This window comes from Columba livia, chromosome 1, assembly GCF_036013475.1.
Source record: "Columba livia isolate bColLiv1 breed racing homer chromosome 1, bColLiv1.pat.W.v2, whole genome shotgun sequence".
In the NCBI taxonomy this organism is placed as follows: domain Eukaryota; kingdom Metazoa; phylum Chordata; class Aves; order Columbiformes; family Columbidae; genus Columba; species Columba livia.
This window is the reverse complement of record NC_088602.1, coordinates 125885862-125910107: the sequence shown is the minus strand read 5'-3', so window position 1 is coordinate 125910107 and position 24246 is coordinate 125885862. Positions and strand designations below refer to the sequence as shown.

The 24246-nt window shown below is 39.6% G+C and overlaps 1 protein-coding gene across 2 annotated transcripts in view; it reads left to right on the top strand.

Moving 5' to 3' along the window:
- Nucleotides 1–24246, top strand: part of GSK3B (glycogen synthase kinase 3 beta) — a 151783-nt gene that overhangs the window by 57038 nt on the left and 70499 nt on the right. For both annotated transcript variants that reach the window (XM_005502621.3, XM_005502622.3), the window contains exon 2: nt 276–469. In XM_005502621.3, the coding sequence (XP_005502678.1) occupies nt 276–469 (194 nt within the window). The remainder of the gene's footprint in view (nt 1–275; nt 470–24246) is intronic.

Genomic DNA, 24246 nt, shown 5'->3' with positions numbered 1-24246 from the left:
AATAAGTACTTGTCTTAGTCATGCATCGCATTTTATTGCTGAGCTTTTTGCTCCTGGAAACAGAATATTTTTGTTAGCAATAATCTAATTGAAAAATTGTCACCATTTAATATATTTCAGTAAAAAACAGTGTTTTCTCATTTTTTTTATTTTTCTCAGTAATACTGAAATATGCATGCTGATTTAAATGTTTGCCTTATCCTCTTTGTTTCAGTCTTGTTGGTCAGCTTGTTTATGCATGTATCTTGATTATTTGTGTATCTCTTGCTTCCCAGGAGACAAAGATGGCAGCAAAGTGACTACAGTAGTGGCAACTCCTGGACAAGGTCCAGACCGACCACAAGAAGTTAGCTACACAGACACCAAGGTGATTGGAAATGGATCTTTTGGTGTTGTGTATCAAGCCAAACTCTGTGATTCAGGAGAGCTTGTGGCAATTAAGAAAGTCCTGCAGGATAAAAGATTTAAGGTGAGCCTATGCATAAGTTCAGAATATTTTCATGAATGTTATCTCATTTTCCATGTCTTGTTAGTGGTTTTGATTTTTTTTTTTAATTTATTTTCATTGGAGCACATAAATCCACGTAAAAATTTCCACGACTAAAGCTTAAACAGATGGTTTATGATAAAGGAATATAGTTTCACTTGAAAATCCATGAGTCACTGTTATGATTATTTGAATTAGTGCAAAACAGGAAGCTAAAAATCCTGATTTGATGTTGTGGTGCTCTTTCCAGGTTGCAGGCTGGGTGTTTCAGACAATGAGCTGTGGAAACAAGGAAAGAGCTTGTCTTATGCTTACTTATTCTGGCATAGATTCTTCTCCAGTCATTAGTAATCAAGCTGCTGGAAGGAACAGAAGCCTTTGGGCTTTGTTCTTGGTTGTTGCACCTACACAGTGGAAGACTGTGTTTGAGTAAATCAAAGTCCCCAGGCCAGACAAGAGAATAACTATATACTGAATCCAGGGGAGGTTGAACTGAAGGCAAAATACTTGCCTTTGTTATTTGATTTATAAATGTGATCTATTCTGGTGGTTTTAATAGACTAGCAATTCTTTATTCTAAACAAGTAGCCTTCCAAAAAGCTATATTTATATCTGGTGATATTTAAACCAAGTAAAAGTTAAGGACCATCAGCAACCTCATCACTGCTGTTAGTTCTCTGCTTGATACTTGGTGTGCTTGACTGCTTTCCCTTATAGTCAAGTGGCCTGCAGGTAAGCTTGTGCAAGCAGTCAGTGATAGAACTGGTTTTAGCATCTGAAAACAGTGGTGTGGGTTTTAGCATTTGAAAGCTACAGCATAAGGATACTTTTCTCGAGAAAAAGCATACTTTTCTCAAGAAAGTGCCATGAATAGTCTTGTTAGCGTGGTCTAAATACAAAAACTTCCAAGCTTAAAAATAGGAAGTTGAGGCATATTTAAGGAAAATCAGCAATTTAAAACTTCTTTTTTTGCAGTTTGATACTTAGTTTTAGAAATACTTCTGAAGGCTATTGGATGATATTTTTATCATCTCAGTTTCCTTGTTTTTTTTCAGTAAGACTTTGTGCACAACTAGCTTCACTGGTAATGTTTGTAATTTGTGTCCTGTTTTGGAAGCAAAATCATTCTTTTAAATAGTTTTGAAGGAACTGGTATATACCTTTTCCTTGAGTCTTTAAGCTGATGCTGTCATCACCACAGGCATCAGCATATCACAGATGTGTTAGATGAAGAATGAAAAAAATATATGTTTAAATTAATGTAATCATGCAGCATTGTTTAACTTCTAATTGAGAAGGGTGTGTGAAGTTCTTCCATTGTTCTTACATCTGAGTTATTTCTGGACTGTATTATGTGTTGAAGGCAATTAGTACTAGGGAAGCATGCAATGTGATCTAAGAGTGGATTATTTTAAAAGAACAGAAGTGATAGAGGAATAAGGGAAGCTCTAAACCTAGTCACACTTTAAAGAACTTTTTGGTCTCTTCCCATTGCATAGATTCAGGGGGAAGGCCAGGACATTTCCATTACCATGTCATGCTTGGTGGATGTCAGCCAGAACTTTAGACCAAAATCTTTGATTTCTTTGTCATTCCTCATGACCTTGAGGTTGTTTAGGCTGTCAAAATGAAAATTTGGCCGAACATTTTAGATCCTGCCCATCAGATACTAATAGTTTGTGATGTCTTAATTTTTTATATAAATCTGTACTAGGCATCTAGAATAAAATATAGATTTTTTGTTTCAGTAGTTGATTCAGTGGCATTTTTTTATCTGGCTGTATCTTTTTATTTTGAAGTGTTCCTTTAAGTGGTTTGAAAAGATGTGACATCTTTTGAATATTATCCGTCTTTAAGGAAAAAAGCTAAACTAAAAAGCTAAGTAGGGTGTTCACAGTTTGGACTCTGAACTAATTGCCTATGTATGATGACATAGCTGAGAAAATCCAGTGCCCTTAAACTAGGTGGAATTAATAGCAAGTGTATGTGTAGATTTACAGGTAGAGAGCAGTAATTTGAAATTTATAATTTGTATAGGTCACATCTGCAGTAGTATTCAAGTTAGGCATTGTTTTCATGTTCTTATGCCAAACATGTATCCCAGCTGCACATCATCATCTACCTTTGGTCTCAGCTCCCTAGTTTTTCCTGTCATTCATCAGTTTAGTCCTCCCTTTCTTTTCACATTCTGAGCTGGAAGTGTGTGTTCTGTTGGCAGGAGGTGTAAATTCCTGCAGGCTGGATGAAAGCCTCTGCCTAGATGGATTTGGAAGCTAGAGACATGTATCTTATATCAAGAGTAGCATACAATTACTTAAGGGGGTGCTACTCTTTGGGAACGTGCGATCTGGATGGTAAAGGCAGGACCAGATACTTTACCAGTTAAACAGGGAACTCAAAACGTCTGTTGGCCATACAGTTTGATTACAACACAGGAGTGGACCAACTCCTCTATTCTGAGTGCTGAGCTGTAGTCTGCAGCTCAGCTGGGCTGTTCCCAGCCCTACACGGCTGCCCGAGTCTAGATCCAAGCCCTGGTGAGTAGAGTTCCTTAAGAAATTTTCTGCTTCTTTGCTCTCATGAATGTATAATATAGCCCTGCTTTTGCAATGATGAGGAAGACCATACTGCAGATAGCCAAAGGTGGCAGTAACTTGTTTGGTTTAAGTCGACTTTATCAACCTCTGAGGGAAGAGAGGGAACACTTAAGAAATACCTGTCTGCACTGGCCCTGGTGGTGGGGAAGCAACAAGAGCAAAGTAATGCATAGAAGTTGCTTCCTGAAGTATAAATTGCCAACAAAACTTTCAGCTGTGTGCTTCAAGCTGGGGCCTGCTTATCTCTATATCCTTATGGATTTATCTTGGTACACACAGTATAATTCCTTTGTGATTTAGCTCTTAGAAAGAAATGCTTTTAAAAAAGCCAGCAGGAAGTGTTGAAACTTAAAGGACACAAATTTGGAAAGTTTAGGAAGTCCCAAGAGAGGCTCCTTCTGCATTTTGTGAATCTGGAGTGAATTTATTGTGAAGATCTGGAAAATTCACCACAGTTGCTAGTTTTTAGATCTCTGCCAAGAAGCTGAGATACTTTTATCCAGGTTTAAAGCTAGATTGAAGGCTGGAATTACTGGAGAGGGATTGTCTTTTTTTTTCTTCCCCCTATTGCTGTGACAAGTTTCTCCACTGAAGTAGCAGCAGCATTGGTTTATGCCAGAATCAAGTGACTGTGAAGTCTTTGCTAAAGAGTTGAATATTACAGTTTCTGTGATGGTGCGAGTAGTTTGCAGTGTTCCTACTTCTTTCTGCTCCCTTGCTGCAGTTGTTTGGTTCTTCAGCTTGCCAGTGCAGGTCCTGCATGGATGTATTTTAAACAGGGCCTCTGAAGTGTTCTGGGTTTTAAAATGAGTATATGTAGAGTTCAATGTTACCTAGAGCAAGAGTATCGGTACACTAGGGATAGAGACAAATGGATGAGGGGTATAAATAATATATAGAGGTTTATGCTTAATTTTGCTTTGCAGTTCTTCTGCCTTCATTAAGCTAGATCTCCGTATTAAGTGTGAGGAATTTAAGTAATGTAATTTTGGACAATTGCATGATACTTAGGTAAGTAGCTCACAAATGACATGCTGTTTATTGTTCATCTGTGAGATCACTGAATTTGTCTTCAGTCAATATAGAGGGTGTATTTTCTTTGGTTTTTATCAGTTAAAAGTTTAACAAGGGTAAGAGATGTTTCTCTTCAAAAAATGGTTGTAAGACAGCTGTTCACAAGTTTTTGAGGTCAAAATCCATTATGTCCCACCTCTCACAGGTCTATATTGTGTTTCTGCTGCTGTCCCACAGATGTGTAAGAATAGGTCCTCATGCAAAGCACTGGTAAAGATAGGTGCAGTTAGATTCTAAATAATAGTTTCAGTTATTTTCATCTGTGCAGGCCTTTAACTGACACAGGCTAATTGTTATGCTTGGAAAAAAAATACTGGTAGCATAAATTTTCTTGCACTGCTTTTGTTGGCATGTTCATTGAGATATTCTGCAGATAAAGAGTCAGTCATTTTGCTGTCTAATTCTGCAAAAAGCAATAATAAGCAAGCAGGTATATTAGCACAAATAGGAAATAGTCTAGCTTTTGTTACTTCTATCATTCCATGCCCATTTTTAAGAAATCCTGTTGGAATCAATGTGCGAATTGCTAGAAATGTTTTTCAACTGACTGAGAATAAATACTTAAATTCTTCATATCTGAATTGCAGTGCTTAATGTTTCTGCTTTAGAGCTAGGCTGTTGCCATCTAAATGATGAAGAGAGTTCTTAATAACCCCACACATTTTCAGACAGTCTGGGTTGGGCATCACATTTCTTGTTAATGGCTCACATAGACCTGGAGCGTGCAGCAAGAGAAAGCCAAATTCTGTAGCGAGAACCATTCATGCCATCCAAGCTGTCACATCATTCAGGGCCTATCTAGGTTTAGCAATCCAACTGCATGTGCCTATAGTTTAGTTGCCTGAATTATTTAAATAGGCAGATCTTCTGGAGTGTTAGAGGATGTCAAAGTAGAGCCCTGATGGCCTGTAAACAAGAAACCCTGTGTTGGTAAAGCTGAGGCCACTGAGTAAGTAGGCAGTATTCTTTCCTGGTTTTGGCTATGGGAGGAATATATGTTGTGACCATCTGTATTGTGTGTGTGTGTCCTTTTTTTTTTTTTTTTCCAATATGTAAAATTTCAGTATTAATGTGAGCTTTAAAACCCCCTAAAACAGCAGGATGGAAAAATATGTTGAGGTTCTCATTTCTCTTTCTCTGCTGGGTGTGTGTACTTTTGTGAGCTGTTTGAAATGCTTCTGAAAGAGCAACAGCTTTCCTTCAGTTCCTGCCTCAAATATATCAAGTTGCTAAGTATAAAAAGATCTTTTGAAAGTAGCCCATATTTGCTGTTTGTGCTAACTTCATTTCAGCAGCTTTGATCGTAGCAGCTCACATGAAAAAAGTAAAACCACAAGGAAGAATTCCCATTGGAAAACAACTAGGTGTTTAGGTTCTTAAGTTCTGTTAACTTTTCAAGAGACTCTTCTGTTTAAAGCATTCAACAGTTTATTTGACCTAGTTTTTTTAATAGGTTGTGTGTCTCTGCTTGTGGTTGGAGGTGTCATTCTGGAAACATGCACCTACAAAAACTGTAACCTTTTGACTGATGAAATGTCGATCTTTTGCTCTTAGAATCTTAGTGGTTAGCAGACCGCTGTGAGTCTGACTTCAAATTGGGTTTAATTAGTTCCAGTCTTAGCTGGCCCTCCCGATTTATTTCTTAGCTCTGTTATCCTTGTCTGTTTAAGATAGAGCAGATAGTAGCATTATAGTGAAAAAAAAGGTTGTGTTTTCAGGGGACTTCAGTCTACTAAGGTCACTGTTAGTGTAGCTGATGTGTTTTGACGAGGAATCTCCTTAGTAACCTGATAGAAATAAGACTTTAACCAAATCTTTTTTGCCGTCTGTAAGCTGGGGCTATAGATAGTCTGATTTCCTTTGTCTTTATGTGTCTGAGCTGTACACCCGCTCAAGGACAGAGTGTCTGAGTGAAGTTAGAAAATAAATTGGAAGTTATCACAGAAGTTTAGAATGAACGCTGTCTGAATCTCAAGTCAGCATTTTAAGTCTTGAATACAGGGTAGAGTTGGACCTGCTCTGGTGTATTCATTATCATCTTTCTCTGACCTCTTGTCATCTGCACAGGTTTCCACTGAACTAAGGACTGCACTTTCATTTCATCTCTTTCTGTGAGCTAGCGGAGTGCTCTCATATCTAAGGATCATTGAATATTCAAACACTGATCTGTAAGGCTTTCTCTCAGAATAATGTATTTTTTTATTTATCCAATCTCAGTTGAATTGGAAGCACCCGTGGGATAAAAAGTCACAATGGAGAGGCATAACGATGAACAATAATAACATTTAAGCACCTTTCTTTTAAGTCTTTGAGGTCTTGCACATCTTAGCTACTTTGAAGATCTGAGGAATAGTGAATCACTGTTCATAAGACCATTATGGAGGTGGCACTCTTAAAAAGGATGCCTTAATTTTATTGTTAAATAGCTGGAAAGAGGACCCAGAACAACAGATCTGTCTTTTACCTGCTTTAATGTGGTGGCCTGTGTTTGTTTCAGTAGTGGGGAAGGAAGGCTGAAAGTATTGTCCAGTGACCTTAGAAAATATTATGAACTTTTGTAAAACTAGCTGAATGAAGATAATTGAGCCTGACTCAAAGCCTTTTCAAAACTATTCCTGTAGTCCTACCTACCCCCATCTGAGGGGGTGTAGTACCTCTTAAAGACTGGGGCTATCAGATGTGATTTGCAGAATGGGAGATGCTTAGGCTTGTATTCAGGATATTTTTCCATCTTCTAAAGGGCTGGAGGGCTGTGTTTGGTTCCAGAGAGTTTCTTCAAGTCTGTGATTTAACTCTTGTACAGAGCCCACATTTGTAGCTTTGGTCCCTCTTAGTTTAGCCAGATTATCTGAGATGTTTACCAAGATAACAGCATTTTTTGTAGCAGTACTTAATCTTCCGAAAGTCAGTTTATCAGAGCCAATTCTGTCATCGGGCTGCAATTGCAGTTGCAGTGCCTGTCTATGGCACACAAAAGCGACTGAATACATATCTGAATTCTCACTCACAACCTTGCTTGCCATTCTGTTTTCCAATTTTTGCAAACATTGAGTTGCTAGTGAGCCAAAAATCTGTTTGTATCCTTGCTTTTGGCAGTCTTTGAAGTAAGAAGTGTGCTGTTTCTATTAGCTGAAACCTCACTAGACGTACTTTTGTGGCCTAGAAGACATCTAAGAGAGCTATAAGAAGCATCTTCTTTGCTCTGTATTATGTTAGTCTACATGATATTATTATCTGTAGTTGTGTTATGACTCTTTCTACAGATGTTTTCTAATCTGACAAATTAATTGGGTCCATAATAGATGTTTATGCAAAATAGGTCTTCAGTTTGGCACGTGGAGATGAACTGGAATTTGTATTAAGGGCATTGACTTCAGTTTACTTTTTTAGCTCAGGAGTTGGACTGAAAACTGCTGCCCAAGAAATGCAGCGTAATCCAGCTGTGATTGGCCTGGGGAAGAGGAAGAAGTGCTCTTCATTTGCAGTTGTGGCTGCCTGTGCTTGTAGAAATGTGTTTTCACATGTTACTGTGTGGAAGCTCATGTTAGTAGGGAAATACCTGCTGTAAGAATGTGTTCTGTGAAAAGGGAGGAGTCTAAAGAGCCCTTGTGGTGTGTGTGTGGTTCTCCCCCCATCCCATGGGTTGCATTTATTTTGAATTTTGAGCTTTTCTGTTTCCATTAGGTTTTTTTTTTCTGTGGTACTCCCTAGACTAGAAACAAAGACAGAGTTTTTAAACACAACACTTGTTTGTGGTCAACTTTCTCTCTTCACTTCTAGTGCATAACTTGAGACTAAAATTCAGCCTATATGTACTATGTATATCTGCTGACCAACAAAAAGTATCTTAAGATAAATTTGTAAAAAGTCTTTTGCCCCATTGGTCCACATAATTCATAAAGCTCCTGTAATAATGATTTGGTTTTTTCCCTATTGTCTCTCACATCCACTAAAGGAAGTGAGTTCATATGCCCGATGTTCATTAAATACGTGTATTTATATACATTCCATGAAAAAAAATATATATATTCCTAAATTTAATTGGGGACCACTTTGAGATGCAGAGGTTAAAAAAGAAAAACATTGCAGTGATGCTATTCTGAAATCATGACATTCAAAGTGAACATTACAGTTTAAAATAATTCCAAACACATTAAGGTGTGGAAATGTGTAATTTAAAGCACATAAATAGCTGTAACCACGTATTGGCAGCATACTGTAGCTATGTGAGTACAATTCAAAATGTTGTAGAATTTCTGGTCTTGGTCACATTAGGTTCTGTTTTTAAAAGATTCTTTCCTTTCCTATGTGTTTTCTACTTGGCTTAAGTGCTTGAGAAGGACAGGCATAGAAAAAGAGTAATTCTCCATGTGTTCTCCTTTATTGTTCGCATGTGCAAATCAAAGTTTTACTTAGGGTCACACCTGCTTGGAGGGAGCCTTGTTCACAGCACACATGGTTCATTCGTAGGACTGTGCAACCGAGGTGCATTCTTCAATTTGGGGGGTACCATGCTGATGTTTAAAAGCAGTTATGAAAAGTGTGGACACTGTTTTATGGAAAGATCCGTAGCAGCGTTTTGGAAGCATTACCATGAAGGTTATATATCCTTGCTTGGAACAGATTTTGCTTTTCATGTTGAAGTATTTAATGGCTGCCACTGGTACCCTCTTAATGTGGCAATAGCGTAGCCTTTCTATAATAAGTGCGCAACCTGTGGAGAATTGAGGACTGCTCTTTGTTTTGTGAATGCAGCCTGAACTTGGTCATTTAAAAAGAGAAAAGTCACAGTAAAATTATTTAAGTCCTTATGAAGCTCAGGGATTTAGTGATATGCTGCTGTGTGAGGTTATACAGCAATTCTAAGCTAGATTTTTTTTTTTTCATCTTGCAGTTCTAGCTAAGATGAACAGGCAGAGAGTAGGCATGTCTAATGCTCTTGAGAGACAGATAACACTGCTGCTGTATAGAGCTTGGGTATTAAAGGGGATGTTGGGTGGAAATGATGTCCCAGTGGGAACCTTCTACACCTGTCTCCCAGTTATGGAGAAAAGTATTGTGTAGGGTATAAATAGAAGATTAGCTGATGCTTGTTGAGATAAAAACGGTGCTTTTGAGACTACTAGGATGTTTGGTGCATGCAGGTGCTTTAAGGCTTTTTGTTGTACCGTTGTGTATTCTCTTTTAGAAGTCCCACAGCGTGAGATTGCTAAATCTTCTGTAGCCAGGCATAAACACTTTTTACATCTGGCAGCATTACATACCTGTGGCTCTCACTTGCTTACTTCATTCTTACTCAGGTAAATTATCTTTGGTGCAATACACCTTAGAGCATGATTGGAATCTGTCATCTAATGATTTGGCTTCCATTTTTGCCAGTGAACACAGATTTTTTTTTTTGATTTTTTTTTTTTTCTTTAGAAAACTTGGCTGCTAAATCAGGCAGTGGCAAGCTGTGTGTCTCTTGTGAACTCAGTACTTGTTATTTATTAAAAATATTCTGCTGTGGTATCTACACACTTGAGGAGAAAGAAGGGATAACTGATGAAATGCGAGACAGGAAGGACAGAAGAGATCCACCTGCTGCTCAATGGAGGCTTCCTGAAGCAAAGACGGGGGGCAAATCTATGTTCATGTGTCATCAAGACAGCTGTGCTGTGCCCTCTGGCACTGTCCTGTGGCTCAGCCCTTTCAGGTTTGTTTAAAGCCTTAGAACTGCTTTTTTTAATTCCTGGTTCATCCTTGAAGAGGAGTAACTCAAATTCAGCAAATAAAATGAGAAAGATTTAAGGAAATGGGGAAATGAGAATAATTTTTGTTTGCCACTTTGTTTTCTTGCATAGACATGACATTTTAGAACCAACTGGCTTGTTCCTCCTGGGAAGTTTTCAGAGCTTTGAGACCCATGTATTTGATGATTGTTTCCTTTGCTGATAAAGGCAATATGCACTGCCCATTGCTGCTCTGAAAAGTAGTAACACCATATGTGAAAATAATGAAAGGAAGCTACTCTCAGTGTTTGTCAGGCATCTATATTGTAGAGACAGAGGCACTTCAGACTGTTTGGCATATTCTAGAATTAGCAACACTGCCGGTTTTTCCTGTGACTTGGATACTTCCTGGTACCTGGGATGACTGAGAAGGTGAAACATGAGTGACAAACAGAATTATTTTTAGCCTACACAATACAAAGAATTACTTTTCTGCTATATTACATTCCTCTTTTTTTGAGAAAAGCTTGTTTTGTCTTTGTTTGATATAGGTCGTTCCCTCACAATTTCTGTGGGCGTTATGCAGTGAAATTTAGCATTATGGTGTTCAAGACTAAGGATAATGGAGACAGTGAGGTTTTGCTGGATGATCTTGACTCTTACATGATCTACTGTAGGAAGTAAAACTGAATGTGATTTTCTTTGAGGAGACTTGTAGGAATTCTATAATGTAATAACACAAAATAAAAAATATTTCTGGAAAGATAATGCGAAACTTACTCCACTAAGGAAAATTACAATTTAAATGCCTGATGCTTTGGTATTATCCTGTATTTGTTTTAAGATGCAAATAATTATCTCACTACAGAGGTCCTCATGCATTTGTACTGTTTTTTTGGACAGAAGTATGGAAGGAAACCACTCAAAATCCAGTTTTGCTTCTTTAGGGTGAGATGTGAGGTGTGGTGTTTATCATATTTTAAAATGTTATGAACTTTTAACTAAATAGAATGCAGTCTGCTTTTATAAGGGTGGATTTTTGTTTCTGTAGTGCCTGGTATAGTGAACTGGTATTAGTAGTTGAGGTTCTTATATGTGTCATGATGCAAATACCCAGACTATACATATCTATATTCTGTAGTTCTTTTAAAATCTGAAGCCTAGTCTGATTGTTGCAGGCCTGACAAAGGTGCTCATTCCACCTCTTCATTTGTGATGTTCTTTTGAAAGCCCAGCCATGGTAATTAGACTACTCAGTCCTAAGATAACTAGTCAAAATAAAAACATCCATTCTGAGTCACTGAAGCATAACAATGCATATGTAGAGAACAGCTGGATCTAAGTTTGATATTTCTTTTTAATTCAAAAGGCACTCTGTGACAGACAGCTAGAGTGTGTTTCCCTCCTTGTTTTCCCCTCTAAATTTTATCAAATGAGGATAAAGACAGAATATTTGACTTAATGTCTCTTAAAGATCCATCTGCTTCTGTCTTCTTCATTTGGAGATTTGTCTGAGGATCTGCTTATCAGAATGAGTTTGCAGGCCTTTGTGCGTTCATCTTAGTTTAATGTCACCAGACACATGAGTCATAAAGGTTGTACTAAGCTTTTGGGGCTTGAAAACAGGCATCTCATTTATACTGGATTAGTGTAATAGTGCAAGCATGTTGATTGTTTATAAATGAAGTCATTTTCTGCAGGCTACTTAGTCCTTGAAATAGGACAGTGCAACTTCTGTGGCTGTTGTGGCAGGGCAGGCAGACTTCTTCCTGAGCTCCCAGCCATGCTGTCTCCTGGTCGATTTGCTCCTGCTGCAATTGTACAGAGGACGATTTTTTTTCCTTTTATTTTTGTTTAAAAAAAAAAAGTTCATAGTGGACATTTGTGTTGCCTGTGTGAACCCAGTAAGGCACCTTAGTGGAAAAGTTTGGGTTTACTGGTAAATAACAGAAGAAAGTTCAGAAAGATGTGTTGCTAACTAACATGGGAATTAGTAGTAAGTATGGAAATGAGCACTTTGGATTTTGCTTCTCCAAAATGCAATGCAGGGGCTAGGGAATGGTAGGAAGATTCAGTTCAGTGTCTTACACAGACGCTCTTGTTTTTTCTTTCTGACACTGAACAACTGTTTGAGCACAATTCAGATGAAGTTTGACAGGGAGAAACAGGTTGTAGAGCAGGAGATCTGAGGTGAGTACAGATTTATGAAGAATTTCTAAAAATAAGGGCTGTCTTTGTGGTGCTCTACTGGTCATACTTCATAAATAGTGAACACTTGTGCTTTGCAGAGTTAGGTAGTAAAAGTTCATGATTTTTGGTTGAGGCAATGACATTAGAAATTCTGTAGTTAAAAAAAAGATGCTATATTCATTCTAAATTAGATTCTTCTGTTAGTACAACATCACAGTAACCTGTACTAAAATTGCCGATCTGAGACCTGGGACTTCCTTGACTACACTGATGTTATTAACACTATTCACTCTTTAATCTAGATACCTGCAAAAGCAGCAACATGAGAGGATATGAAATAGAAATGCTCTTTCCCCAGTGTGCTGGAAACCACAGTAGGTGATTAGAGGTAGTGTTTTTGAAGAGTCAGAGCAAATAGTCAAGAACTCAGGACAGTGCATATTTCTATTTTTTTTTTCTGGAAAGTCAACATAACTTGGGAAAGGGCAAAAAAGGACATGGTTTGCAGATAATAGATTTCCTGATAGGCGATGACTCCGCTTTTGTAACTGTGCATAATAGGCATAAAGGTTATCTACTTTCACATAGAGCTAACAGGTCTAGTAGGACAAGAAAGTAGTATGAGACGTAAGAAAAGTAGGGCAAGTTGAGGGTTGCCTGGAGTGTTGGAGGCATAACAGAGTCACTGTACTCATTGAGCAGTTTCTGTGGCGCTACGAAGGCCGTCAATTAGCAGGAAGGATAAACAGTGCAAGGACTCGTTTGGAGCTAACCTGATGCATATCTCTTGGAAAGGGTCCGCCTTGCTAGTGGGAACAGCCTGTACCAGGCACAAATGCACAGTGTTGTGTGCAGAAAATCCCTTCTCGGTGGAGCTCTAGGTTGTGGCATCCTGTCTTACTGGGTTGTCTGCATGGATCTGCTTGTGGATAATCAATCTGTAGGTGACTTCTTGAGGAGATTATGTGCTTTCAAAGGGAATTAAATTCGGCTGAGACCCTTCTGAATTCATGTGTCCAGCTGAAGTCTGTTGGAAGTTTTATGTGATTCACCTTTAACGTTTATTTGAATTAAATTTTCCTGAACGCAATTATAACTCAAAATATGGTGGCTCTGTCTTAATCTAACCTTTTGTGCAGTAAAAACTAGAATGTATAGGGAAGAGGTACTGTGTTGCCTACATAAGCAGGCAGTACTGCATCCTCAGTGGCAAGTATCTCTTCTTTATTTCATGCTGTCCGCTTTTTGAATGCAAGAGAGTCCCAGTACCGTTTGCTTAGAGCTTGGTATCAACAACATGTGGAAAAGCATTGTTGACTGTTTAGGTGTGAGGCAAGAATGAATTCAACTCAGAAAGCACAATCCTGTGGAAATACAAAGCAGCCAATAGTATTTCTTCGCATTTTCAGTGAGTGTGTTGCTGCTCAACGTTCCTGTCAAGTAGGGGTTATCCTGAGAACTTTCCCACTGAAAGCTGTATCTGCTCTCACTACAAGGAGCAGTATTGCAAACCTTGCTGCTGGGGCTGTTGATGTTGATCTGCAGGGACTAACTCTGTGTTGTTAGAGAAATGAAGCTGCTGGCATTGGATCCTTGTTCTCTTCACTTCTGATAACCAGAGGCTCCTTTATAACCTGCTGCTTCTTGAGCACCAACTTTTAGCAACTTCAGCTGCATGACATAAGGTACTGTAAAGTACAAGATGCCCTCCATGGCTTAAAACTGGATTAAATTATTGCTTGCTGGGATAACAGGTTTCATATCTTGCATCTCCACTTCTAAAATACACCATTATAAATAGTCCATGAAATATAGTAAAACAAAATTTTAAAGGGTTATTGAGACCTGTTATGTTTCCATTGGCTTGTAGTCATTTTGGGGGAGATCTGTAATTTTTTTCAATGTGAAAAGAAAAAGTTTGAGATCCTATTTTTGAATGTTCAGGAGGAGTACACATAAAACGTTATGGAAAAAGTGGGTTTTTTTCAAGCTCATAAAGCTGACAATAGAAGGCATTCTGTTTGGAAATGGGTGGTAGAGTACTTGTATTTGTCTTTAAGATTTTGTTGGTTTGTTTGTTTCAACACAGGAAAAAATTCAGCTTCTCAGAACTAGCCTAGAAGCCATCTTGATTCATATGTGCTTTGACCCACTGAGTTTGTCTTCTTGAGCAGCAGCCCTTCTCAGTTATCTCTGGCTGTGGAATAAAGCTGTAATACTTAGCTGAGGTGGAGACTATAACAAGAGGCTATCTTGTGCAGGTTCCATCCCTTCATCTGGACAGGTGTTTCAGGCTGTTTTTTAAGGCATCTGTTTTTTTAGAAAAATGTTCAAACTTGTGCTCCTCCTCTTTGCTGTACTGCTTAGGAAAGCTGCACAGTGTTTTTTGTATGCAATAAAGACTTGCCATAGACAAGTAACTCATGGGAGGTGCTAATTCCAATTTAATTCAGTGCCTTTGCTCTGATTTCTCATGGAAGTATTAAATAATGCCTAATCCCTAGTTTTAAGAGAGGTTGAAGAAGGTAGGCCCTAACTTCTAGTCTGATGAAGGGTGCTATGTTTGATAAAGGTGAGAGATAGGTCTTGTTTGCTTCAAGGGGGCGTGAACTAAATTTTGCTGTTACTAATCTAATTGTTAATGCCCTGGTTGTTCTAATGTATTTTTCTCGGAAACCAAGCAAATGCTGGGAAGAATTAGGAGTTGCTGGTTTTCATACCCTTTAATATCAGGTCAGGAAAGAAAACATATCAAGCAGAGAATTAAAGTTTTGAGGAAAAAAGCTTTAGCATAGAGCTACATTATTGTATTTGGGTCAAGAAACCATTATTTGTGATTAACTTGATTGCTTTAGGTAGCCACAGGTTGATGGTTTAAAAATTTGTGTGTGAATAAATTTTGGCAATGGTATACTTTACTATTTCTATGACAGCAAGGGCTTTTGTGTGGAGTGAATTGCTGTTCATCCCTTGTGGAGCATTGTGATCTTGAAGATGGTATAATAGTCCGTAAAAGGTTTTCGGTTTCACTGGAAGTCACCAAGTGTTCAGGAGACACTAACTTTTTCATGGGCTTAGTCAGGGTCCTTTAGAAACTTAATTTGGGGGGAACGATGGGCCTAGCTTGTTTGGCAGCTGCAAGCAACCAATTTCCATGTTCCTTGTGCCTCTGGATATATCTAGCTTTTTGAACACAGATCAGAAATACTTCTTACTAGTCAAAACTGCATACTTTCTGCCTGATTTTGCGTAGTTTGAGTTTGGTGCCAATAAAATTTCATGCTCAGAGAGGACAAGCAGGGTAACTGGTGAGAAACAGGCTAGCATGCAGGGGATTCGTGGCTTGCCTGGACAAGCCAATCTCATCTCGCTGCCAGTGGGGTTGCAAGATACCTTGGGCCAGGACAGGTGCCCTGTCTATCTTGGTTATCTAACATTCCATCTCCCGATGTGACTTCTAAAGTTCAGACATAGGTGTGTTGTGTTTTTTTTTTTTTTCTTTACCTGTTTACATAGATGATACAGGACAGAAGAGGCCAGTTTTGCCTTTTTGACAGGTGTGAGCATCAGTGGTCCCACTGACCTCTTCTATTTATATTTGATCACACAATACTGAGCTGGGCAGAGTAAAACAAGTGTAACAGTTTCCTGAATAAACACGTTAACGTGGACTGTTCTATGTCCTAGTGGTAGGTTCAAGTCCATTTTTCACAATACAGCGTTATAAAGTGCTATGAGAGAAAACAGTGCTTGCCACTTCTGCAGTTCTTCACTTTCTCCTGCTGTAGAGCCCTCCCCTTTTTTAACAAATGAGGCAAGGGTCCTGAAAACAAATTGTTTTTGCCACTTAACTGCAGTTCATCCACACAGCATGTCTATTCTATGTGATGTATGCAGTGGGAGACTTCCTTAAGCTATGGAAAATAAGATCTTGTAGTGCAAAGTTAATGGCAAGGTCAGTGAAAGGTTTTGTGACTTGCACTGCTAGTAACAATGGATGTTTTAGTGAAGTTACCTTACGAGAATCTTCTCTAGTACTGTAGGTTAAACACAAAGAATGTGTAGTCGATTTAAAAGGTGGCAGGTGACATAGGAAACATTTTGACATAATTTATGTCACAAAGTCATTGAGTCTCTTATGTTTTACAAATGCGTTTTTGAAAATATTTTACAGGTTCAGTAAGAGAGTTCAGACTTCTTTATCATCAGGTTTTAGGGTTCCAGATGTCAAGTAACTAAGCTTTTTTGAGCCTTCCTTGGAAGAATCTGGTGATGGCTGCTGTTGTACTATTGGGTGATGTGGTGCCAAGATGACTGGTATGATCAAGTTGTCTTTGTTTCCTGAGTCCCCTGGTTTCACCATTTCTCCTTCTGTTTACTTGCTAGAGGGGCAAGTTCTTGTTTTATGCTGGAGGCAAGGTGGAAGCCAGGATGCTCCTGAAGCTACCCCTCTTTTACAGTGACATTGTCACTACTGCCTGAGTTCCCAGCTTTTTGTTTTTCCTTTTCTGAAAACTTGCTACTCCAGCATCAACTGTGTAGTTGTGTCCAGATATGTGACAACAGTGAGGCAACTGAGTGGAAGCTTGAAAGAGCTGAAGAGACAACTTGCGGGTAGTGACAGATGGATTGGCTATTGCGCTCACTGCACCTGCAGCAGAAACTTCAGAGTGGCTGTTGATCAGCTCTGAACTATCACTGTTTGCAACCTAGTCTATGTGTTGAACTCTGTTCCTTGTAAGCTCTGTGCTTTGGTTGACAAGCTGGTGAATCGGGTGGTATCTGATGAGCCACCCAGATGTCCTAGCTGCAGGGACAGCAGCACCTGTCCCTGCAGGACAGGAGGAGAAGGGTGGGGTGGGCAGCTGGGTGTGTATAGCTACCTCTGCCCTGCGAGTTTTAGCTGCTGCTGTTTGTGCATCAGGGCCTGGAGGCTGACTCTCATTGCAACATATTCCTAAGGCATTTGTTGTGACACCCTGGGGTAGGCTTAAACTCGAAGCTGTCTAATCCCAGTCAGAGAAGGGAGCAACTGAGTGAGTAACAATCATAGATCTTTGCAGATGTTGGGGGAAGAATGGCTGAGCTTCACAGGGCTTAAGTTGCCCGTGGCCTGTGTTGGTCCAGCTGGACCTGGCTTTTGGGAAACTCTGAGCTTGGAAGCCCATCAAGGTAGTAGTGTAACCTTTTGAAATGTGGTTAATGTGTGCCACTTTGAATTCATGGTGCTCACCTGACATGAAATCATTTCTCTCTGCTCCTTTATTTTGGGGATCCCTATTACTTTTTACTGTGACTAAGTGGTGAATCTAACCATAGTGCTGTGTCTCTGCTTTCAAAATTTGTCATAAAACCTGTGCTTTGCTATGCAAATAATAGCTAAAAATGACTCCTCTCTACTCTTTCTTTTGGGGCAATTTAGGCTAGAAGTGAATGTGAAGATTTCCTAATCTTTTCATTTCGGTGCTGTGACACTCTTTAGCCCAAGGAAATGATTTATTGAAAAATGGGACAGTGTTTGAAAAGCACTAGTGCTGACTAAGGAAAAAAAACCCTCAAGGAAGAAGTCTGATAACCTGTTTTATCAAACCTGAACAGTAACTCTTCTAGTAGCTTATGGTGGATTTGTACTTTGACATAGTTGGCTTTCCCTTTCAAGTGTATGATAGATTTCTTGTATCCAGCAAAGGTCAACCGATGAAATTATTTTGCAGCTACTGAAGGAATGTGCTGCTGCCTTTCAATATGAATATATGTATCCAGGGAACCTTGAATTGCTTTTTATAGAAAACTATGAAGAATGAGTGAAATGTTCTTATGTGTGTATGGCTGTCACCTGAAATTTGGTAGGGTATTTATTATTTTAGGCATATCTCAGACCTGGTATTCACATGTGGTGGTTTTAAATTATAGCGGTAACTAATAAATGCTGATATTTGCTCATGACAAACTTACCAAACCAGGGGGTGGGGAACACACCAGGAATTTAGGGAGAAGGGTTTATTGTTTATGTGCATAACATATGGAGCGCAGGTCCATGTTTTAACTTCACTGCTGGACTTGAGATGACTTCCTCTCCTGTTCCCCCACCCCCAGAGGAGCTGCCCAGTCTCCTTCTAATTCAGCAGGGAATGCTTAACCTTTTAAAAGCTCAGTCATCTGGGAGCTCGTTATTAAGACTCTTACTTCTGAAAGATTTAATTCTGCTTGGCAAATAATCATCTTCAGGCAGCTAATTCCGCTACCAGTTCTACTCCCCCTTTGCTCCCAGCTCAGCCTTCACCTGCAATTTCAGTTTCTTGTGTCCTTCTAACTTGGATGTTTCCTCTAAGGTTTTAGGTAGTTAGAAATTCTCATTCGGATTGAAATTAAAGCCCCCCAATGACTTCCAGCATCAGATGTCTTCATGTGACATAGCAATAGTCCTGAGACAAAGGAAAAATAAACATTGGAGGCAGCACTATGTGTTCCCTAAATAAATAAATATTCTTTTTGAGGGTGAAGAGAAATTACTTTTGTTTTGTAAGTCTCTTGAAATCTGTCTGCATGAAGCACCTGCTGCATCGTATATAAGAGGAGAAGGCCAAGAGTAATAAAGCATTTCATTAATGTTTAATAACATAGTGATTAGCAGCACAGCAAATGTCTTGTGCCTGTGGGAGATTGGAACTTACTTGATTAATAGATTAATTGCAACCTGTTTCCCTTGTGATTGCAGGTGTAAGTTTCTATGGATGTTGCAGATTCCCTGAGGACTGATGTTATAGGCGTACTTATACTTTTCTTCCTAGTTGAAGAGTTAAAAATCTCAAAACATGAGGAAAAATTCCATCTGCTGTTTCTATGAAAGGAAAATGATTTTTACTGTAAGAATTTTTCAACAGAGATCCTCTGTGCTACCTCTGGGAAAGAAAGGCTATTATCTCTGAAAGCATAGGGCTGCTTCTTAGCAAATACTTTTCCTTTCAATTCTCCTTCCTGCACTTTATTTCAGTGTTGTGATGGACTTGAACCATCTATCTGAGTTTGTCCTAGTTCTGTTTTTCTAACTTTTATCTTGGGTACACTGTATTTCCTACTGCATCTAGACTTGCTGCTGGCAGAGCACAGTAGATGCTGTAGAACTGAGCTATTCATCAGGTTGCAATATTTGAAACAGCCACTGGAAAATGATTAAGCGAATTTCAGGTTGTGGTCTGGAAGTGACATGATGCTGGAAATCAATTTGCATTCCAAGTTTAGTCTCGAGCTTCCTGAGCTGGCAGGAATTTAGAGATGGTATTAATTCTCCAAGAGGCTCTCCAACTCCACTTCCATTCAAAGAGGCAGCAATGAGCTAACAAGGAATTTGGCTTCCAATCTTCAATTAACTGCCGGGATACAGGGAAGAAATGAAAGAAGAGTCAGAATTTTTCTTCTCCCAAGAGACTGAGGCTTGCTGTATGTTCTCTTAAGAACACAAGCCATTTCTGCCTCCAGTTATAGGAAACTATGTGTAATAGCTGTATGAAACTCAAGTTTTCTGTTTAGGGACTGTGTCCTGCATTGGCAAGACCAAGCAGGAGATGACATAATATGGCACTTGCCATTGTGGACTCTCTAGGGGAAGAGTTAGGAAGTTAAAAGCACGTGGTCACTTCCATGAGAAGGGATATAATGCCTGAATTTGGGGTGGGGGAGCAGTAATACAGTAAAAAGAACTAACAGGGTGGAATAAAGGTGTGTATTGGTATCTCATATTTTCGTCCAGTACACCTTTCTGTCAGCTCACTCATTACTGCATGGTTGGGGTTCAAATCTGTCTAGTTCTTATGGGACTTAATGAAGTCTAGCCCACATTTGTGATATCTCTGTGACTTTTTGTTTCATTCATTATTTTAGAGCTTTAGCTTAAGCACTTTTTTTTTTCCTCTTGCTGCCCTTGTCTGCTCTTCAGTTTCAGTCAAGCTGTCATAAATCATGGGTGTGCAGGTTGGGAGTGAACTGGTGGCCCCCATCTATGCTTGCCTGGACCCTGTGTCTTTGGCCTGCCCTGGCCTGACCCCAGCTCCAGCCCAGCACCTTTTGCCCACTGGCCTCTTCAGGCAGGTCCTGCCTGCTACTGTGTTTGGAGCCGATGCTTTTTGCCCTGATCTGTACCTGTGCCAGGGCTGAAGGTCGCTGTGCTCAGTAATAAATTTTTGGCTAGAATACAGCTGACGCAGGCACTTTGCACCTCTGATTCTTTCTGGGTGTTCACAGGCCAATATTTCGGAAACATTTTGTGGTGCAGCCCTGCTGTGTGTATTCACCATTTGTTGCTTTGGGGTCTTAATGATCAGATTTTTACATGATTACAAATAATGTAAAGTTTGGTAGCAAAATGAAGCTGGATTGGAGCCTTTGGATAGTTTTTTAGTTATACAGTAAAACAGCATGATGCAACTGCGATTCACTAGGTCGCACAGAAATGCATGTACAAGCATTCTGTGTCTTGGACTCCCTGTCAGCTTCCTGCACTTATCCTGCTTGCGCGGCACAGAGCATGTGAACTCATTATTCTCATGTTGTATAGGCACTTGGCATTTGGGTTTTCCCTTGATATGCAGGTTGGGATTCCTGTGAATGGCGGGAAGGGATGCAAGGAAAGGGTGGGGGTATGAGTATTTAAAGCAGAAATTTTATATTTGTACTGTAAAGTGCTGATGCAGATTATATATATATATATATATATATATATATAATATATGTGTGTGTATATATATATATATATATATTTCCCCTCTTAGGGAAGCCCTGAATGTTAACAATGTATTAATTAGTATTGTATCTACGTCTCTAAGACTTTTTGGATGATCAAAGTGCTTTGACAAATGCTAACCTTCAAAGTTGCTTCAGTTGCATGTGTTACACATTGGTAGAGGTTGGAGCAGGACACGATATCTGGACTTTCTGACCTGTGTGTTAGGCTTCCTGGGCTACAAGTATTTAACAATCATCGATGGACCAGCACTAAGTGGGTGGTGGTTGTTGTGGCATTAAGGCTATTAGTATGTCATAGGTACAGACATGTATTGAACAGTATTTGTTTGTTGGTGTTGTCCTGTATTTCTGGATTAAGGGTCACAATTGTATGAGTTTGAGACTAACAGGTGTGCTAAAAATGAGGATGTTCCCAACTCTAGATCTGCTGGTGTTGGAAATATGCCATGACTGGCAGGAGAAGGAGACTGGGGCTTTGTCTTAATCTGTGCCTCAAATGTAAATGAGGAAAACTGCGATCTCAGTTGACGTTTATCTCTGCTTGAAATTGCTTGCCTACAAAATGAACTTTTTATGGGTGGCTAGCTGTTGATGCCTGGTATGGGCAGATTCCTAGCCCAGACATGTGTAATTAAGTCCCTTTTGCACTTTTTCCTCCAAGTACTGATTTGTTTCAGTGATAGCTTGGGGCAAATACAGAAGAATGTAGGAATTAGCCTTTATTCTGTAAAATGCCTGAATAATTATATCTGTGAAAGGCAGTTCTGTGAGCCATAGAATAATTCCTCTAATGTTTTTTCTGACAGTGAGACAGTGTTAAAAGTAGCCTTGTGATTGGTGGTGTTTGAAATCCACCTTTGGAGGAATGGGTCAGGCAACTTCAGGATTTTTTAGAGAAGATGTGGTACAGCTTTTATTTTGCAGTCTGTTCCACTAAGCTTAGGATAAACCAGACAAGCTAGGATTGGAGCTTCAGTAATGATATTAGTGAAAATATGCTGATCTTGGTGATCCTACTACCCCTTGGTAACCTGTCAGGTGCTTTTACTGTACCATAGGCAGCTTATGGTGAGTATGGTGGCTTCCTCTGTGGTCTGGAATGTTTTGTCTCTGTTCATTTTACAAAGCTGAGCCTAGGAGGTGTGGCTCAAATGTTGTGCCAAGCAACTTTCTCTACAAGGCATGAAGCATAGCTGGCTAGGATCAGGTGGAAAGACCTTTGTCAGCATATGTCTGCTGCCCTTTGCTTCGAGTTCAGCCTTTTCCTTGTGGCTAGGAGATGTTCAGGATAAAGAGATTTCTTCCTCCTGTGTAAAAATGCTTTAAATCTCTTATAGTCTCAGGCTAGGCCTGTTCTCCAGGCAGGCTCAGCAGAGCAGCGAGTGAAGGTGAGTGGAGGTGATTAGTCCTTCAGGCTGTTCAAGTGGAAGGGAGCAGGGGAGAAAAAAATCCTGCTGCTTCATCACTGCCTTCATGCCCCCCGCTGGAAATTACTTTCTTCCACAGCTTTGCCTGTGGCTCCCTGCTCTGAGTCTTCACTGTGTGAAAATCTTTACTGAAGAATAAGAAATGTGGTACAATGTAGGGGGTTGATGGAAGCAGGAGAAAGGAGGAAACTGTAAACGTGACACGTGCAAGAGAAGGAGGATTAGGTATACTGAGAAATTTGGATCTACCTGGGCTGCTTCCATCCATCTGTAATGCCAGAGTTCATGTGACAATCACCTTCCATTTTCTGGTTTTTAACCTGATAGGAGAATGTGAGATACTGAGCTTCAGCATTTGAAGGTGTTACCCCAAGAAGAATAAAAATTAGTTCAAAAAGTACAAAACTGCGAATTAACTTTAGTTGCTGGCCTTACTTGTTTTAAGCAAGAAGACTTGCTGAAGTTATGTGTTGAAATAGATTGGCAGCTTGTCCCTGCCTTTCCATCAGAAAGATATCCTCTCTTAAAAGGACGAGACGTATGCAATCTTACCTGCTCACAAGAATGAGCGTATACCCTTGGTGTGACACAAGGCAAAAATACAAATTTCTCATTTCTCCCATTTCATCTGCTTTTAATATAATCCTCAAAGAACCTTGTTGAGACTTTAAACAGGTGTGTTGGAAGGAGGAAAAAAAAAAGAAAAAACAAAACTCAGCATACCCTTTAGTTCAGGAAGTTCTGAGGAATTATGTTTTGAACTGGATCCAAGTGATACTTCTACACTTCATTGGGTATGTATTGATAGTGGTGTGCTGACGTGAGCTGTACAAGACCTTCCACCTTCATTTGCTCTGGTTCAGTTCAGGAAGTTGCAAGCCCATAAGGCATAATCTCTGCTCTGGTCATTTTATCTCCTGTTGTAAAAAGACGGGGGAAAGAGGCGGGGGGGGGGGGGGGGAGAAAAGAAAAGGTGAAGATCCAGGTTAGGCGTCACATGAATGCAAACTGACATAGCACTAGAAATCTCTCGGGGGATGGGAGGGGCGGAATGGGGGTGTTGATGGTTATCTTAATCTGTAATAGCAGATTACAGTAGTGAGGCAGAAATCATCTTGCTTTGGTAGAACTGGGGTTGTAACTTTGGAGAGATGGCATGAGTCTTCATCCATGAGCTTTTTTGGCTGTGTTTTGAAGTTACACATTTGATGTTGTCTTGGCAGCCTTTAATCAAGTCTTTAACCTTGATGAGCAACCATATTTCTTCAATATAATGAGCCGAGGCAGTCTGGGATAGAAAATATGTCTTTAGAGGTGATGAACAGGATTTTGTCACGTTGGACTTACTTCAGTAGTTAGTGAAGGGCTCAAGTGCACTGATCATAAAGCAGTCCTCTGGAGCTGTGGGTCTGCAGCCCTTTGCCTTCTGGATAGAGAAATTATGTTAGATAAAGAAATCAAACTGCAATGGAAGTTTGCTGAGTAATCTGTTCATAGTCCTGTTGGTTTGTGGCTTCTCGAAGGAACACGTGCTGTGGGAGCTCTGTGTTTTGCTGTGGACAGAAGCCTGCTGGGGCCTCTCCTGTGGCAAGGCTGGCACTGAAGGGTGTTGCTTTCTTCAGTGCCCGATACTCTCATTCAGTAAGAAAACTAAACCATTCTCTTCACATGAATGGGTGGGAGAACGGGAAAGAAAAATAACTTCCTCTTTGAGTCTTTGTTTTTTCATCCATGTCTCTTGCAAGAAAATAATGATGAGTTAAGGATAGGCATGAGCTTTATGTTTTCATCCACCCTGTATTTTGATCATGCACTGTCAGCCTTTCTCATCAGCATGTTTTGAAGTGGTTTAAGTTTGCATTGTATTTAAACATGCAGTTTCTCGCTAATACTTGGTGTAGGACATCTGTCATTGTTTCATTGTTCACTTCAATGAAGGTTCCCTTATTATAATCAGATAAATTTTTTTTCTTCCCTGAGTGCATTCATGCCCTGGTAATTAGTATCCCACACTATAA